The sequence below is a fragment of the Myotis brandtii genome, unplaced genomic scaffold (genome assembly GCF_000412655.1).
Source record: "Myotis brandtii unplaced genomic scaffold, ASM41265v1 scaffold1040, whole genome shotgun sequence".
Taxonomy (NCBI): domain Eukaryota; kingdom Metazoa; phylum Chordata; class Mammalia; order Chiroptera; family Vespertilionidae; genus Myotis; species Myotis brandtii.
This window is the reverse complement of record NW_005353498.1, coordinates 713137-729641: the sequence shown is the minus strand read 5'-3', so window position 1 is coordinate 729641 and position 16505 is coordinate 713137. Positions and strand designations below refer to the sequence as shown.

Sequence of the window (16505 nt, the reverse complement as noted above, 5' to 3'; positions counted from 1 at the left end):
GAAAGCTGTGCCACCTCAGCCGGGAAATGCACACACGTGACAGACCCGGAGTCCTGCTGGGGGGCTTCCGGGCTCCATGTGCCTCTGAGCCAGACGTGGGGTGCGGGGCCTCCGGCAGGCGCAAGGGCCACAGCGTTTGCGTGGTGTCATGCCTCCAAGCCCCTGCGCGGCCCTTGGCCCCTCCCACGTCCACTCTTCCTGAGCCTGCAGGGGTGAATATTCTGCTGGGGTCCCCCCCAGCCTCAGACCCCCCCTGGCTTCCCCAGGAGCTGCTTGGGGTAGGGGAGGCACAGGGTCCCCAGAGCGCCTCTACCTGACCTCACCACCGCTGGACGCAGGGCCCAGCCAGCTCCCTGCACACGCACTTGCCCCAGGATCGGGGTGTCTCTCTTAACACAGGCATCACCAACATGACCTTCCCGTTGTCCGACCAGCCGGTGCTGGGAGAATGGTTCATTTTTGTTGAAATGCAAGGCCACGTGTACAACAAGTCCTTTGAAGTCCAGAAGTATGGTAAGTGGGGGAATCCGGGATCCTAGGACTTCAGATCTGGGAGAAACCACCGACCCAGGGATGACACAGATGCTGAGGGGGCAGATGGCAGGAGCCCCAGTGTGGAAGGCTGGCCTTTGTCATGTTTTTTCTTTTCTTTTTAAAAAATATGTTTTTTATTTATTTTTAGAGAGAGGGGAAGGGAGAGGGAGAAGGGAGAAAGAGATAGAAACATCAATGAGAGAAATATCTATCCATTGGCTGCCTCCTGTACACCTCTTCCTGGGGATCGAGCCTGCAACCTGAGCGTGTGCCCTGATCAGTAATCGAACCAGCGACCTTTTGGCGCCTGGGTCCGAAGCTCAACCACTGAGCAACACTGGCCAGGCTGTTATGTCTTTTCTAAAAAAGGGTGGTAAAATGTAAGTAACATAAAATTACCACCTTAACCATTTCTAATGGACAATTCAGTGGCATTAAGTCGGTTCGCATTGTTGTGCAAACATCACCACCATCCATCGCCAGAACTTTTTTATCTTCCCAGACTGAAACTCTGCCCCATTAAACACTAACTCCCTTCTTCCCCTCCCCAGCGCCTGGCACCCCCACTACTTCCTGTCCCTGTGAATCTGACTCCTCTGGGGGCCTTGCGTACGTGGGATCACACTGTGTTTGCCCGGTGGTGCCTAGCTCTTTCTCAGCGCGTCCTCAAGTCCATCCATGTTGTAGCATGTGTCAGAATTCCCTTCCCTTTTAAGTCCTTCTTTTCCTCTTGTTATTTTTTCCTTGTTCTGACCCCGTGAGGCATCTCCACTTTACAGATGGGGAAACTGAGGCTGAGGGAGCCATTAAGGAAAGTGCTCAAGTGACAAGAGCTAGGGAGCGAACCTGCCAGAGCCAGTTACTCTGCTTCTGTGCTAACATCTCCCCTACGTGGTCAAGGGCTTCTCCTTTTAAGAGGAAGATCTTGGTCCAGCTGGTGTGTCTCGGTGGTTGAGCATCGACCCATGAACCAAGAGGTCCCCGGTTCCATTCCTGATCAGGGCACATGCCCGGCTTGCAGGCTCAGTCCCCAGTGAGGGGTGTGCAGGAGGCAGCCGATGGATGTCTCTCATCGATGTTTCTCTCTCTCTATCCCTCCCTCTTCCTCTCTCTCTAACATCAATATCAACATATTTTTTAACGAAAGGAAGATCCTGGGAGGAAAGCCGTAGAGGTCAGGGTGTGGGTTGTAAGCAACAGAAGCCCAGCGAATATTCAGGAAGCAATAGAAGAGGAGTTTATTTTATTTTTATTTTTGTGAAACCTCACCAGAGGATATTTTTTCCATTTAGAGAGAGTGGAAGGGAGGAGGGAGGGAGAGAGAGCGAAAAAGAGAGACATTGATGTGAGAGAGACACATTAGTTGGTTGCCTCCCTCACATGCCCTGCATGCCCGGGGCGGGGATCGAACCTGCAACCCAGGTATGTGCCCTTAACTGGGAATTGAACCTGCAACTCTTCAGTGCCTGGGCCGACACTCTAACCACTGAGCAACACCAGCCAGGGGAAAAGAAAAGGAATTTATCGGCTCATGTAACAAGCGGGTGGGACCGAGTTTCCTCTGCTGCTCCCCGGTATCGGTCCCTCCTCCCCGAGTTGTGAGCTGCACAGGGTGCCCCGGGGGCTGGATGCTCCCAGGGCTGAGTCATAGGGTCAAAAGAGGCTCCTTTCCGTCACAAGCACCTCAGGACGCCCCCCTAGTTGGTCCAGGAGCCACTGGCACACCCCTGGAATGGGATGGGATTCGCTGTACTCAAGGCTCATGGACCCCTGAGAGAAACGGGGTGCTGGCCCCCCAGAGATAGGAAATGGATGTGGCTGGCAACTCCCCAGAGAGCTGCCAGTGCTCAGCACAGGGTGGCATGGGTTCTAACAGTGTAAGCGTGCAGTGGCGGCCGGCATCCCTCTGAGGCCAGCCGGGGGTGGGGCCACCTGCTTCCCTCCGCTCTGCTCTCTCCCTTCAGCGCTGCCCAAGTTTGAGCTCCTTATTGACCCACCCCGCTACATCCGGGATGTGGACGCCTGCGAGACTGGCACCGTGCAGGCCAGGTGAGAAGGGGGGTCCCCCCCACAGGCATGACCTCCTCCTGTGGGACGCCCCTCCCCCATGGGCCTGCTCCTCCCCTTTGGAACATACCTCTCCCCTAAGAGGCACCCTTCCCCAAACTGGACCCCTCCCCCTTGGGTGTAGCCCTCCCCCAGGTCTGTCTCTTCCCCCAAAGGCTTCTGCTCCCCCCTCCCCATCGGCAGCCCCACAGCTGTGGGCTGACCCGAGAGGGATTTCTAGCGGGGGCTGCCCCCTTAGTGGCCAGGCCTTTGACCCAGGCCGAAGTGCGGGGCTGACCAGGGTCATCAAGAGACACTGTCCCTTTCTGGGGCTCCTTTGAGGCCCCTAGTCCCGCCCCAGCCCTGCTGCCTGCTGGAGGTGGTGGCCTGGCTCAGGCTGCTCTCTGGCCCGTGTGTGTATTAAAATCCAAGGATGTGCTGGACACACACACGTTTTCCAGTTTAGAATATAGTTGAAGTGCCTGGCATTATTTTTTTTTCACTACCGTCTCCCATTTTGCTCCGTGCCCTGGTAAGCAGGTGTCCCCTCTGCATCAGGCATGCCATACATGCATTTAAATTCCACCAACATCCCTGAGGTGGTAGTTTTATTCCCAATCTCAGGGTGGGGAAGCGGGAGCTCAGAGAAGTCAAGCCCCTAGTTCACAGCTGAGCTCGTAAGGGCACTTAGAACCAGGCCTCGTGTTCCAGTGGTGTCACCAACCCAAGGGCTTGTCTCACACATTCTGGCCCAGGGTTCCTCTCTGACCCTCGGTCTCTTTTTCTGTCAAGCATGAGGCTTGGTACTGAGGACTGCGGGGCCCTGAGGTTATCTGTCCTGACTCGGGGCGGCAGGAAGAGCTGGAAGGTTGGGCTGCAGGGTGGGGAAGCATCCCAGTGTGAAGGACAGGATCTTGGCACACATCCTGAGCACTCCCCGCTAATAGCCACTAGGTCGCCTTGGACACCTCCACCCTCGTCCAGCTGCTGTACCAGTGACCACCTGCTGCTTGTGACATCAGCTACCCTTGTCCCTTTGTTCCAGGTATACCTTTGGGAAGCCCGTCTCTGGAACCTTGACAATCAACATGACCGTGAATGGCGTGGGGTACTACAGCCAGGAGATGGGGTGCCCCGTCCTCAGAACCATGAAGGTGAGGAGCAGCACCTCATGCTGTCCGCCCAGTGGGTCCCTTCCCACAGCGTCTGCCCTCGGCTTCCGCTCTATTGTCATCCATTTTATTTGAATTTCTAAAACAGTATACAGGGAGGATTTCCCCAAAGATAAAATTCTTGTGGGCTGAACATGGAGACTTTAGAACATTCTTAAAAAGGAAGAAAATAATCATAACTTGTTCTCCAACAGTCTGACACAACTGTTATTGATATTTTGATGTGTTTCTTCCCGGGATATTGTATGTAAATTAAAAAAAACAGTTTTATTGAGGTATGATTCATGTACCACACAATTCAAATACCCACATAGAGTGTACGGTTCAGTGGTTTTAATATAATCACAGAGTTAGGCACCCATCACCACTGTCTAGTTTTAGAATAGTTCCACCAAGCCTCCCAAATTTTTTTTTCTTTTTTTTAATATATTTTTTATTGATTTCAGAGAGGAAGGGAGAGGGAGAGAGAGATAGAAACATCAATGATGAGAGAGAATCATTGATCGGCTGCCTCCTGCACATCCCCCACTGGGGATCAAGCCCGCAACCCAAGCATGTGCCCTTGACTGGAATCGAACCTAGGACCCTGCAGTCTGCAGGCCGATGCTCTATCCACTGAGCCAAACCAGCTAGGGCCTCCCAAATTTCTCGTGTCCTTTTACAGTGAATTCCTGTCCCTCTCCAGCCCCTGGCAACCATGACTCCACTTTCTATGCCTGTGGATTTGCCTGTTTCTGACATTTCATATCAATGGGTTGATAGACTCTGTGGCCTTTTGTGCCTGCATTCTCTCATTCTCATCGCTTTTTCAGCGTTCACCCATGCTGCAGCGTGTTGGTGCTTTGCTCCTTTTTAACGGCTGGGTGATATTCCACAGAACGGATGGGCCACAGGGCGTTGACCCATTCATTCTCGGCTGGACTTTGGGTTGTTTCCACTTTTTGGTGACTGTGGCCGGTGCTGCTCTGGGCATTCATTTACGAGGTTTTGTGTGGGGGCTGTTTCATTTCTCTTGGGTGTGGCACTCCTGGGTCGAGTGGTTGTGGAATTAAATGAAAACCACCTGAATAAGGACAAAGTCTGCTGTGGCAAGGGAATCAGCCATCAGTGGCGTTTGGCAGAGACTCAGCGGCAGGGAGAGATGTGGGCAAGCTTTATAGTGGAGAAAAAGAGAAGGGGGCATCAGGTGTGCCCCAGTAGAGGCTGGTGGCCCAGAGAAGCTGTGGGCAGCTACTGAGAAGTGGGATCCAATACGATGGGTTAGGGACACGTTTTCTCCAATTGGTCCTGAGTTGCAAGTGGGGGCAAAAATCAGGGAAATTGTCAGTTATTAAGAAAGTCCTGGCCGTTGGGGGCCCACTGTTACCGGGTGTGGTTTGGTTGCTAGAAAGAGGGGTCTGACTTCACGCAAGAAGCCTGACCTGTGAAGGAGGGGCTGGCTTCCTGGGCCGGCGACTGCCGACTGTGGGTCAGTGTTCTTCCCACACGATCTGGCCGAGGTCTGCTTGTCTGTTCCCTCTCTCAACGGTGACTCTGTGTTTCGCCATTTGAGAAATTCCAGACTGTTTTTCCACAGTGGCTGCAAGATTTCCCATTCCTGGGTACGTCAAGTTTTATAATCTGGTGTTTATTGTTCTGTATGTTTGTGAGTGTGCTACTGTGTCCCTCCACACACATCCTGGAGAGCCCGTGCCTTCGTGGGGTCCCCCACCACTGAACCCTGTCGGCACCGGCCTCAACTGCACTATGATCGTGGTCCCCACCCCAACCCAAAGCTTCTCTCTGTCCTCTTTGTTCTCCCTGGAGGCTGCTGGCTGATGGCCTCCTTAATTCCCTCATTACTGAGTAATTAACTCCACAGATGTTTCTGAATGTGAATCGGCCAGGCCCTGGTGGTTCCTAAGATGAGGGTTGACTGGGGGCAGTTCTGTGCTCCGGGAGCAGGAAGGGAGTGAGGGCACCAGAGTGGGGCTGGCCAGGTTCAGATCCCTGCCCTGCCGTCTGGCTGGAGGGCCACTGCCTCGCCTTCTGCCAGCAGAGCGGACAGGGACAGCTGCATACCCAGCAGGGATCCATCCCCACGCAGTGCCCACAGCATAGACTGCGTGTGTCGCCGAGGGTCCCCTGGCCCTACAGGTGGCTGGAGAGCCCTATACCTGAGATGTGTGCTTGCAAGTCCTCCCTCGAAGCCACTCCAGCCCCAAGCGAGCACAGCCTGTCTGTCTCCTGCCTCCAGATTCACGGCTCCCAGGACTTTCACATCTGCGTGAGGGACATGATCCCGACTGACATCCCTGAGCACTTCCGGGGCACAGTCAGCATCTGGGCCGCGGTGACCGCCACGGATGGGAGCCAGCAGGTGGCCTTTGACGATTCCACCCCCGTCCAGAAGCAGCTGGTGGACATCCGCTACTCCAAGGCCACCAGGAAGCAATTCAAGCCGGGTCTGTCCTACGTGGGGATGGTAAGCGCTGGGGCCAGCAGGGGCCTTCCGAGGTCACAGGCCCTGCCCTGCCTCCATCCCCACTCCTGCCTGAGAGCCACCAAAAAACCAGTTGCAGCTGGGGTAGCAAAGCCAGCAGGGCCTGATGTCACCTGGCCTGTCCCTGACTCCTTTCTCTATCCACCACCCATAGCCCTGTGCCCTCTTGCCTCCCAGAGTCACCCACAGGATCGTGGTGGTCTGTCCTCACACTGTGTCCCCCTCTTGCTCCACGTTGGGACCGCCCTTCTCTCTTTGTGCCAGCATCTCTGCCTCCATGTCCCACGCATGGAGACACGGCTTCTGTGCCCCTTGATTGCAGGGTCCCGGCTGGAGGAGAAGCTGAAGTACCACATGCATGGCCAGAACATGCATGCAGAAGGGGCTTGGGGTGTCCATTCAGGAAAAGGGGAACATTTCACCTACAGCTGGGCAATTGCTCCCCATCTGGGTTAAGGAACAGAGCTGTTAATGGGAATCACACAGGCCAAACCCCCTGTCACCCCAGCACCAAATCCCTGCCCAGTCGAAGGGCTGCTCCAGGGTCGCTCCGGGCCCCCTGGCCATGTTTCTGTCACAACATGCATGTCTCCTGAGCCCCTCATTCTCGTCGCATGTTCTACCCTCCTGCCCGAGTGAAGGCGGGGAGTCACGAGGAACGGTCCCAGCAGTGCCCGCCCTGTATGTACTCTGACGTGGCGTGAGGCCAACGGCTGGCACGGGCTGATTGCATCTTGTGTCTGCTTTGCCAACTCCAAGGCCGTGAGGTTTTTTCCCTGTTTGCTTCTGAGCGTTTTGTAGTTTTAGCTCTTACATTTCGGTCTGGGATCCACTTTGAGTTACCTTTTATGTAGGATGGGAGGGAGGGTCCCACTTTATTCTTTTGCACGTGGGGAGCCAGTGGTCCCAGCACCATTTGTTGAAGAAACGATACTTCTCCTCACTGAATGGTCTTGGCGCCCTTGTCAAAGATCCTTTGGTCGTAGTAGTTATGTGGGTTCACTTCTAGACTCTCAGCTCTGTCCCCCTTGGTCTCCATGTCTATCCTCATGCCAATACCTCCACTCTCTGGATTAGTATAGCTTTGTAGTGAGTTGATTGCAGTGTGTGAGTTCTCCTTTGTTCTTTTTTTAAAAAATATATTTTATTGATTTTTTTACAGAGAGGAAGGGAGAGGGATAGAGAGTTAGAAACATCAATGAGAGAGAAACATCCATCAGCTGCCTCCTGCACACCCCATACTGGGGATGTGCCCACAATGAAGGTACATGCCCAGGAATCAAACCTGGGACCCTTCAGTCCACAGGCTGTCGCTCTATCCACTGAGCCAAACCAGTTAGGGCTCTCCTTTGTTCTTTATCAGGGTTGCTTTGGCTACTTGGAGCCTCCTGCAATTCCTTGTGAATTTTAACATCAGCTTGTCTGTTTCTGCAGAGAAGCTGGCTGGGGTTCCTGTGGGAATCAGGCCAAGTCTAGATCATTTTGGGGAGTGTTGCCGCCCTAACACCTAAACAACATTGACTCTTTGGTGACCCCTTCCAGGTGGAGCTGACCTACCCAGATGGCAGCCCGGCCGAGGGGGTGACGGTCCAGATCAGGGCGGAGCTGACCCCAAAGGACAACATCTACACCACGGAATCCGTATCCCGGGGAGGGCTGGTGGCGTTTGAAATCCCCTCCATCCCCACGTCCGCCCAGCATGTGTGGCTGGAGGTGGGTGAGTCCCCGGACCCTTGTCATTCAGCCAGCAGGCATGGACTGGTGGGCCTGGGAGGCCCCCTCCCCCGAGGGAGTTCAGTCTGATGGGGGAACCCAAGTGGGAACAGATAACTCGGCTGTCCCAGGGCGAGGCGGGAGGCTGCTTCTGGGAGGCGGAACAATATATGCAGAAGCCCAGAGGACCACCATAGTGCAATTGGGTCCTGCAAGTACCCAGCCAGGCTGAGCCATTTCAGAAAGATATGGAGGAGGGAGTCAACGAGGTTAACCCCCACCTCCCAGGGATGCTTGGGGCTTACCCAGAAGGTAGTGTCAGGGGACAGAGTGATTTGAATTTTAACCCCCAGCAGCTGCTCCAGTGCCCACAGTGGGAGGTGGCGGGGGCACCCCAGGTGGGCACATGAGAGATGATGATGAGAGGGCACCAAGCCTGAGCTGTTGAGGTAGAATCAGTAGGACTTGGTGTCCGATGGGTAGAGGAGGGAAGAGCAGGAGAGATGGAAGAAGGGGTCCCGGCTCTGTGACGACCCCATGGTACTGGGATGGTGAGGACAGCTGAGAATAAATATGTAGGTGGGAGCTGAAGACACTTGTGTCCCCAGAGGGCAACACATCCTTAAAGATTTTAAACCACCAAAGCCATAAGCTTGGGGGTCCCCAGGTCACTCACACTTTTTACCAACTGGCTGTTCCTGCTGCCCACTCTCTTACAACTACAAGCTTGTTTGTTTGTTTATTTATTTGTTAATCCTCACCTGAGGATATTTTTTTCCATTGGTTTTTAGACAGAGTTTAAGGGAGAAAAGGAGGAGGGGGGGAGAGAGAGAGAGAGGGAGAGAGAGAGAGAGGGAGAGAGAGAGAGGTGGGAAAGACACATCAATTGGTTGCCTCCTGCACGCACCCTGACCAGGGCTAGGGATTGAACCTGCAACCTAGCTACATATCCCTGACCAGGAATTGAACTCATGACCCTTTGGTGCACTGGCCAATGCTCTAACCACTGAGAAACACTGGCCAGGGCTGTTTTTTATTTTTAATAATTGAAAGACATTCCTTTATTTCCATTAGTCCTTTAGCAAGTAAGTAGCTGCAAAGCCCCCAAATGACTCAAATATCAGAATTAGCCAAATAATTTTCTCTCACAGCTACTAGTATATATTTAAAATTAGCTTTTTCACCATGGCCGGTATGCTCAGTGGTGAAAGCATTGGCCCGCACACTGAAGGGTCACTGGTTCGATTCCTGATCTGGGGCATGTACCTTGGTTGCAGGTTCGATCCCTGGCTTGGGTCAAGGCACATACAGGAGGCAACCAGTAGATGTGTCACTCTCACATCGATGTTTCTCTCTCTCTCACTCTCTCCGTCTCTCCCTCCCGCCTCCCTCCCACTTTCTCTAAAAATCAATGGAAAAATTATCCTCAGCTTAGGACTAATAAAAAAAATTAGCTTTTTCCAAAAATGTTACTTTACTGGGAAGATATTCTATTCTATTACCAAATACTGCTTAGGAAAAAGTCTTTCTTTCTTTTTTTTTTTTTTAAAGCAGAACCAATTTTAAACACTATCTAATTATTTTTATTGCGATATAATTGACATATAACATTATATTAGTTTCTGATGTATAACAGTGATTCAATATATATACACATTATGAAATGACCATTACAGTAAGTCTAGCTAACATCCATCACCACACACACCTTCAATTTTTTTCTTGTGAGAAGAACTTGTAAGATCTACTCTCTCAGCAACTTTTAAATATATAATACACAGTTGTTAACTATAGTCCCCATGATACACATTGCATCCCTAGGACTTATTTAGTTTGTAACTGGAAGTTCATACCTTTGGCCATTACAGTTTTATTATAATAGAACTAGAGGCCCGATGCATGAAATTTGTGCAAGAGTAGGCCTTCCTTCCCCCAGCTGCTGCCGGCACCGGCTTCCCTATGGCCATTGGCAGGCACCCGGGACCCGGGCTTCCCTTGCAGCCCTGGCTTTGTCTGGAAGGTCGTCCGGTCTAATTAGCATATTACGCTTTTATTATTATAGATAATACAAGTTAGGATAAAGAGTGAGATCATAGGGCGAGAGCAGGGAGGGTCCCAAATTTGAAGCTTCTTGTGCCATCGCCATGGAGTCGGGACCCTGGCTCACCCACATGTAATGACAGACACAAAGAACAGCCAACCAGGGGCGCTCACTTATGCTTTGGTGTCCACGGATTTTGTTGGGGTCTCATGATGTAGGTGCCACTGATTGAATCATGGGCCCTAAGACTCAACTAAGTCTCCCGCTACCTCCCCTCCCTGGAGGTCTCACGTGGCTCAGACCCCCAACCCTCTAATCACATGGTTGGTCTTTCTGGTGTGGCTGTTCCCATCCTGAGTCGTCTCGTTAGCACATGTTATCGGGGCCCTCCATGCACAACGAGTTCACAGCACTCGAGAAGTTCCAGGGGGCTAGAGGCTACCTCCCAGGAGCGGGACCGAAGCTGCCGACGTCTTTATTCTTTATCACACATGGGTATTTTCATTTTTATCAAATTGATTGAGTGACATTGATCAACATGAACATATAGGGTTCTGTGTTACAAGATCTGTATATTGCACCACACACAGGTCTAAACTGCCCCCTCTGAGGTCGCCCTTGTGTTAGCCACGTTCTTTCAGCATCCAGTAAAGGTGCTTAAACTGCCCCCTCTGAGGTCGCCCTTGTGTTAGCCACCTTTTAGCATCCAGTAAAGGTGCCAGCCCTCGAGGAGCAATAGTGGTGTAGCCACCGGGACCTGGGGCAGGCAGGAGGAGGGCCATGAGCTGCAGGCGGGGCTGGTCCAGAGCCCCTGGGATGTTGTCCGCACAACGGGCCCTCCCCTCACTGCCCTCTCCCCGGTGCTCACTTCCCATGCAGCTGATTCCCTTTAGAAGCCACCTGGCTGCTGGCGAGCCTGGGAGGGGCGGTGTTCCCTAATAGGTGGTGGAACTGTCACCCAGTGGCCAAGTGGCAACCTGTCCCTCCCTAGCCAACCCCCAATACCCCGTGGCCAGTCTTGGACACGTGTTTCCCGCAGAGCTGGGAAGGACAGGCTAGCCACACTAAACGCCGTTGACTGAGAATCGGGGAGGGGGTTCCCCAAAGGGAAATTGGAGCCTGAGAGGGTCTTGCTACACGGCTGGACAGGCAGATGCATCCCCAAGATTCCCTTCCTACTCCAGGCACCCAGGCCTTGACCAAGCACTCTCTCCTCCTCAGGCCAAGGTGACGGCACTCAATGGAAAGCCTGTGGGGACCCAGTACCTGCCCAGCTACCTGTCTCTCAGCAGCTGGTACTCCCCAAGCCAGTGCTACCTGCAGCTGCAGCCGCCCGCCCGCCCCCTGCAGGTAAGGCTTCCGGTGGGCTTGTTCCCGTGCCTCCAGGGGCCTGCACACGCCCCCGCACGGCCAGTGCTGATGCTGGTGTTGGAACCCCCATCCCTCCAGCGATGGGGTTTTCCTCGTATTGAATGCCTATGTGCGATGAGAAGGGCCAGCCCACTGCCAGCACTGGCACCTGCTCAGTTAGGGAGATGCCCCAAGACTCCCTCTCTCCTGACACCAACTGCAGAGTTTGGGGGTCCCCAGACTATCCTCAGGTTTTTCAATTTCAAGGAGGAGTTCACAGACTCACTGCCAGCTGTTATGCTCACAGTTATGGTTTATTACAGTGAAAGATATAGATTAAACCAGCCCAGCCCTGACCGGTTTGGCTCAGTGGATAGAGCGTCAGCCTGAGGACTGAAGAGTCCCTGGTTTGATTCTGGTCAAGGGCACGTAGCTTGGTTGCGGGCACATCCTCAGTTAGGGGGTGTGCAGGAGGCAGCTGATCGATGTTTCTAACTCTCTATCCCTCTCCCTTCCTCTCTATAAAAAATCAATAAAATATATTTTTAAAAAATCAGCCCAGAAAGAGGCAGGGTCCAGGAACATCCTGAAGGTGAGCTTCCATCGTCCTCTCCCCACGGAGTCACAGACTGTGTTACGTTCCCAGCAAAAATGTATGACCACATGCCTGGTGTCCTGCCCACCAGGACGCTCATCTGAGCCTCAGCACCCAGAGTTTTTATGGGGGGTCAGTTTCATAGACACAGCTGGCCACTGCATGGCTGGCCTCAGTCCCAGGCCCTCCAGAGGTGAAGCTGGTGTGGCCCAAGACCGTAGGTCAACAAAGACACGTATTCGGCAGGACACCTCAGGGCCTTGGAGATCCCCTGTTAGGAGCTGAGGGTGAAGGCCAGCCCTCTCTTTGGACCAAGTTAAATCTTTACTACCCGACGCCTCACAGAGAGCTCCCAGGATGGCATTTCAGTGCCCAAGAGCCCCGTTTGTAGGGCAGCAGTGAGGCTGCCAGGGGGACATGGCCACAGCCAGGACCGGACTCGGGTGACCTGCCCTAAGGCCAGCACTCCTCCCTTAGCCTTCCCAGCCCCCCTGTCGCCCCAGGGTGGCCGTTTCCCAGGGTGGGCCGTGGCGTTGGTGCCAGGCTGTGGGGGCCGTCTGTTTCCTGCAGGTCGGGGAAGAAGCCCATTTTTCCGTGACGTCCACGTGTGCCTGCAATCTCACCCTGCACTACGAGGTGGCTGCACGGGGCAACATCGTGCTCTCCGGCCAGCAGCCTGCCCGCGTCACCCAGCAGAGAAGCAGGCGGGCAGCCCCGGAGAAGCCAATTCGCTTAACACACCTTTCGGAGACAGGTGAGCTGGCTGCAGGCTGGAGGTCCCGTTCCTCCTTCTCAGCCATGGAGACGGGGACAGGTGCCCCGGAGAGAAGGGGTAACCAGACACAGCCAAGAGGCGAGCCTGCCTCAGGGCGCAGGGCACGTGTCCCTAGTGAGACGGGGCTGGGGCCAGGATGGCAGGGTGGCCAGCGGCTCCAGGTGGAGAGGTCCTTACTGTGTGTCCGCAGGGGACGGGGCAGGTGGCAGAGGCGGGGCCCTGCACTGGCCCACACTCTGCTATGGTGCCTCCTGCCAGCCCCCTTCAGCCTTTGCCCAGGCTGTTGCCGCACCTGGGAGTCCTGTTTTTTTCTTCTCCTTGACTCCATGTGCTCCTCACGAGACCCACCTCTGTCCCAGGGTCTTCCTCCTTTTCACAGCCCTTTTGCCTAAAGCAGGATCTCCAAAGTGGGGACTATGGGAGCTCGAGGGCAAGTCATCCTCGTGGTGGGATGTCCTGGGCACCATAAGGTGTGAAACAACATCCCTGGTCTCCCCCCACCTGATGTCAGTAACAACCCATCCACACGCAGTGACAACCTAACAATCCCGGACATCACCCATGTCCCTAGGGAGAAAAGTCACCTTGGGTGAGAATCCCTGAGAAGATGGATAGATTTATAGATAGATGGATAGATTTATAGATAGATAGATAGGTAGATAGATAGACAGATGATGGAGGAATGGATGGGTGAATAGAGGACAGACAGATGGATGTATGGAAGGAAGGAAGGAAGGAAGGAAGGAAGGAAGGAAAGGAAGGAAAGAAGGAAGGAAAGAAGGAAGGAAAGAAGAAAGCATGATGGATGGATGGATGGATGCATGGATGGATGGATGGGTAGATACCCAAACAGCCAGCTAGACAGACTGACTGACTCATGGATAGATTGATTCATAGATAGATACATAGATTCATGGGTAGATAGACTTATAGATAGATAGGCAGATAGACAAATTGATTTATGGATTGGTAGATAAATAGATATAGATAGATAGATAGACAGACTCATGGGTAGATAGATGCATAGATTCATAGATAGACAGACAGGAAGACAGGGTCTCCTCTCTCATGCTGAGTCACTTTCTCACCCTTGGCCCTGCTGGTGTTTAGGGTGGATCTTTCTCTGCCCTGTGCACTGCAGGGTGTTGATCAGTATGCCAGTCCCACCCACTAGATGCCAGTAGCAACTCCAAGTTGTGACAACCACAAATGTCCCTAGAGTCTAGTAGACATTGCCGAATGGCCCCTAGGGGGCAGCATCGCCTTGGGTGAGAGCTGCTGGCCCGAGTGGGGCTCTAGGCATTGTTCACCTTCGTCCTCTGGGGCCTTGCTTCCCTTCCCTCCGGGAGCACTGGGCCTGAGCTAGCCCCTCCCTGCGCTGTGCAGCCTGGGCATTGGGGGGTCCACCGTGGAGTGCTGGCTCCCCCACCTCTCCCACCTTTGACTTGTCTTAGAGCCCCCTCCAGCCCCAGCTGCTGAGCTTAGTGTATGCATGACCTCTCTCCAACTGGCCGTGACCCCCAGCATGGTCCCCCTCAGCCGCCTGCTGGTCTTCTATGTCAGGGAGAATGGAGAAGGGGTTGCCGACAGCGTCCAGTTCACTGTGGAGACTTTCTTTGAAAACCAGGTAGAACATCGGGATCCCAACGGGGTGGGGGTTGGGGGGACCCCAGGGTGTCAATCGCCATCCGGGGCTGGGAACCCCAGGGTGTCAATGCGGGGCGGGCTGTGCACAGCTGCCACATGGTGGCGCCACAAGCAGGACTTGTAAGGGCTGCCCTGCCTTTGGGAATAACCAGAACCTAAGTTGCATCTTAGCCGGAGCTTCTCCAGAAGTCACCCAGATGGGGATTTGCATTCAGCACACACAGCGAAAAGCCGTTCTCTACCCCACTGGGCTCCGACCTAAGGGACACGGCTTATGCCCCAACCGCAGGCTCAGCCTGCCCTCTCCCCGCACCCTTCAACCTGGCCGCAACATGCCCTCGGCCAGCGCCTGTCTCCCATGCCCACCCTCCCATCCTGTGCACAGAATGTCCCAGTTGCACCAGCTTAGCTCCTGTCACTCTGCCTTCCCCTTGTGTCCTCACCTGGATGGCTGGGCTAGCGAGGACCAAGGCTTCTAGGCAGCGGGAGAGGGTAAGGGGGCGGTTTGGGCCAAGCTCCTGATTTCTCTGCTGTGTTTGGGTCCAGGTTTCACTGACGTATTCAGCGAATGAAACGCAGCCCGGGGAGGTTGTGGACCTGCGGGTCAAGGCTGCCAGGGGCAGCTGCGTGTGTGTCGCTGTGGTTGATAAGAGCGTCTACCTGCTGAGGTCTGGTTTCCGGCTGACTCCCGCCCAGGTGAGTGCCGGCTTCCTATACCTCCCCAGGGGTCGCTTGCTTGTCAGCAAGTGAAGAGCCCGGTGTGAATCCACATACCCTCTCTCTATGGGGCTCATTTCTCAGTGAACCACCCCTTGTCGCTGCTTCTGTGCAGTTGAAAGATCTTGGAGTCAAATTCAGAAGACCTTTGTGAAACGCAGCCCGGGGAGGTTGTGGACCTGCGGGTCAAGGCTGCCAGGGGCAGCTGCGTGTGTGTCGCTGTGGTTGATAAGAGCGTCTACCTGCTGAGGTCTGGTTTCCGGCTGACTCCCGCCCAGGTGAGTGCCGGCTTCCTGTACCTCCCCAGGGGTCGCTTGCTTGTCAGCAAGTGAAGAGCCCAGTGTGAATCCACGTACCCTCTCTCTATGGGGCTCATTTCTCAGTGAACCCACCCCTTGTCGCTGCTTCTGTGCGGTTGAAAGATCTAGGAGTCAAATTCAGAAGACCTCTGCGGCGTGACTTTGTCCAGGTCTCACCTCTCCGGCCTCAGTCTGCCCATCTTTAAAATGGGCTAATGCCGCTACCAACCTAAAAATAAGAGGAATTTCAAAGTGAGAGGCAACAAGCATTTATTCTAGATCAATAAGAAGAGCTACTAGGGACTCACTGATTCCAGTAGAAGCCCAAATAGTGGCCGGTTAGGGGACAAAGGCAAAGGGTGTTTATGAGAAAGGGAAGGGGAATAATTACATCAGTAGGAGGAAGGCATTTCTGTTGGTGCAGGTAACATAACGTAGTGATGCTAATTCTAGACGGTTTTTAAATCTTTTCAGCCTAGTAGTCATCAGTCTGGTAGTTATAATAACTGCTTTCTTGTTACCTTTGCAAACAGTTCTTGGGGGCACAATGTAGCTTTAGGCCTCGTCCACAGGTTATTTTGCCCGGTTTTCACATTCCAAGTGTTGGAGGCATACGTCGTGCAAGGCAGTTCCTCTGGCATGGCCGCTCCGGCTCTGTTTTAAAGGGCTCCCTTTATATTGTGTTTAACACCACCAGTGCCTGTCCCCTAAGCTTGTCTTCAGTGATGTATGTGAAAGGAGGTTGAGACGGGAGCACGCCAGGCCCATGGGAGCCAGTTTGGGCTGAAAAGAAACCCTTAGCTGACTGACCCCCACTCCCCGCTTGCCTGTAGGTTTTCCAGGAACTGGAAGATTACGACGTGTCTGATGCCTTCAGGGTGTCGTGGGAGGACGGACCCCTCTGGTGGGCTGGGCTGGCCGCCCGCCGCCGCCGGCGCTCCTTCGTCTTCCCCTGGCTCTGGGGCGTCACCAAGGACTCCGGGTTTGCCTTCGCCGTAAGGAGGGGTGGTCTTGGAACCCACTTCTGTGCTCTTCTCATTTTGAAACAAAGGGTCTTGGGGATACAGAGTTGGGTGGGGGTGGAGGCTCCCAAACTCATTGCTGCAGAACTTGTTTGCGATTCTCCCCAGTGAA

The 16505-nt window shown here is 53.9% G+C and overlaps 1 protein-coding gene across 1 annotated transcript in view; it reads left to right on the top strand.

Annotated features, from left to right (window-relative positions):
- The window catches only part of CPAMD8 (C3 and PZP-like, alpha-2-macroglobulin domain containing 8), a gene marked incomplete at its 5' end in the record, with an annotated part of 57613 nt that overhangs the window by 13484 nt on the left and 27624 nt on the right, over positions 1-16505 (top strand). Inside the window, 10 exons of the mRNA XM_005856713.1 lie at positions 400-513; positions 2499-2583; positions 3626-3734; positions 5989-6216; positions 7777-7947; positions 11210-11338; positions 12504-12687; positions 14163-14335; positions 14902-15051; positions 16205-16366. Of these exons, the coding sequence (XP_005856775.1) occupies positions 400-513; positions 2499-2583; positions 3626-3734; positions 5989-6216; positions 7777-7947; positions 11210-11338; positions 12504-12687; positions 14163-14335; positions 14902-15051; positions 16205-16366 (1505 nt within the window). The remainder of the gene's footprint in view (positions 1-399; positions 514-2498; positions 2584-3625; positions 3735-5988; positions 6217-7776; positions 7948-11209; positions 11339-12503; positions 12688-14162; positions 14336-14901; positions 15052-16204; positions 16367-16505) is intronic.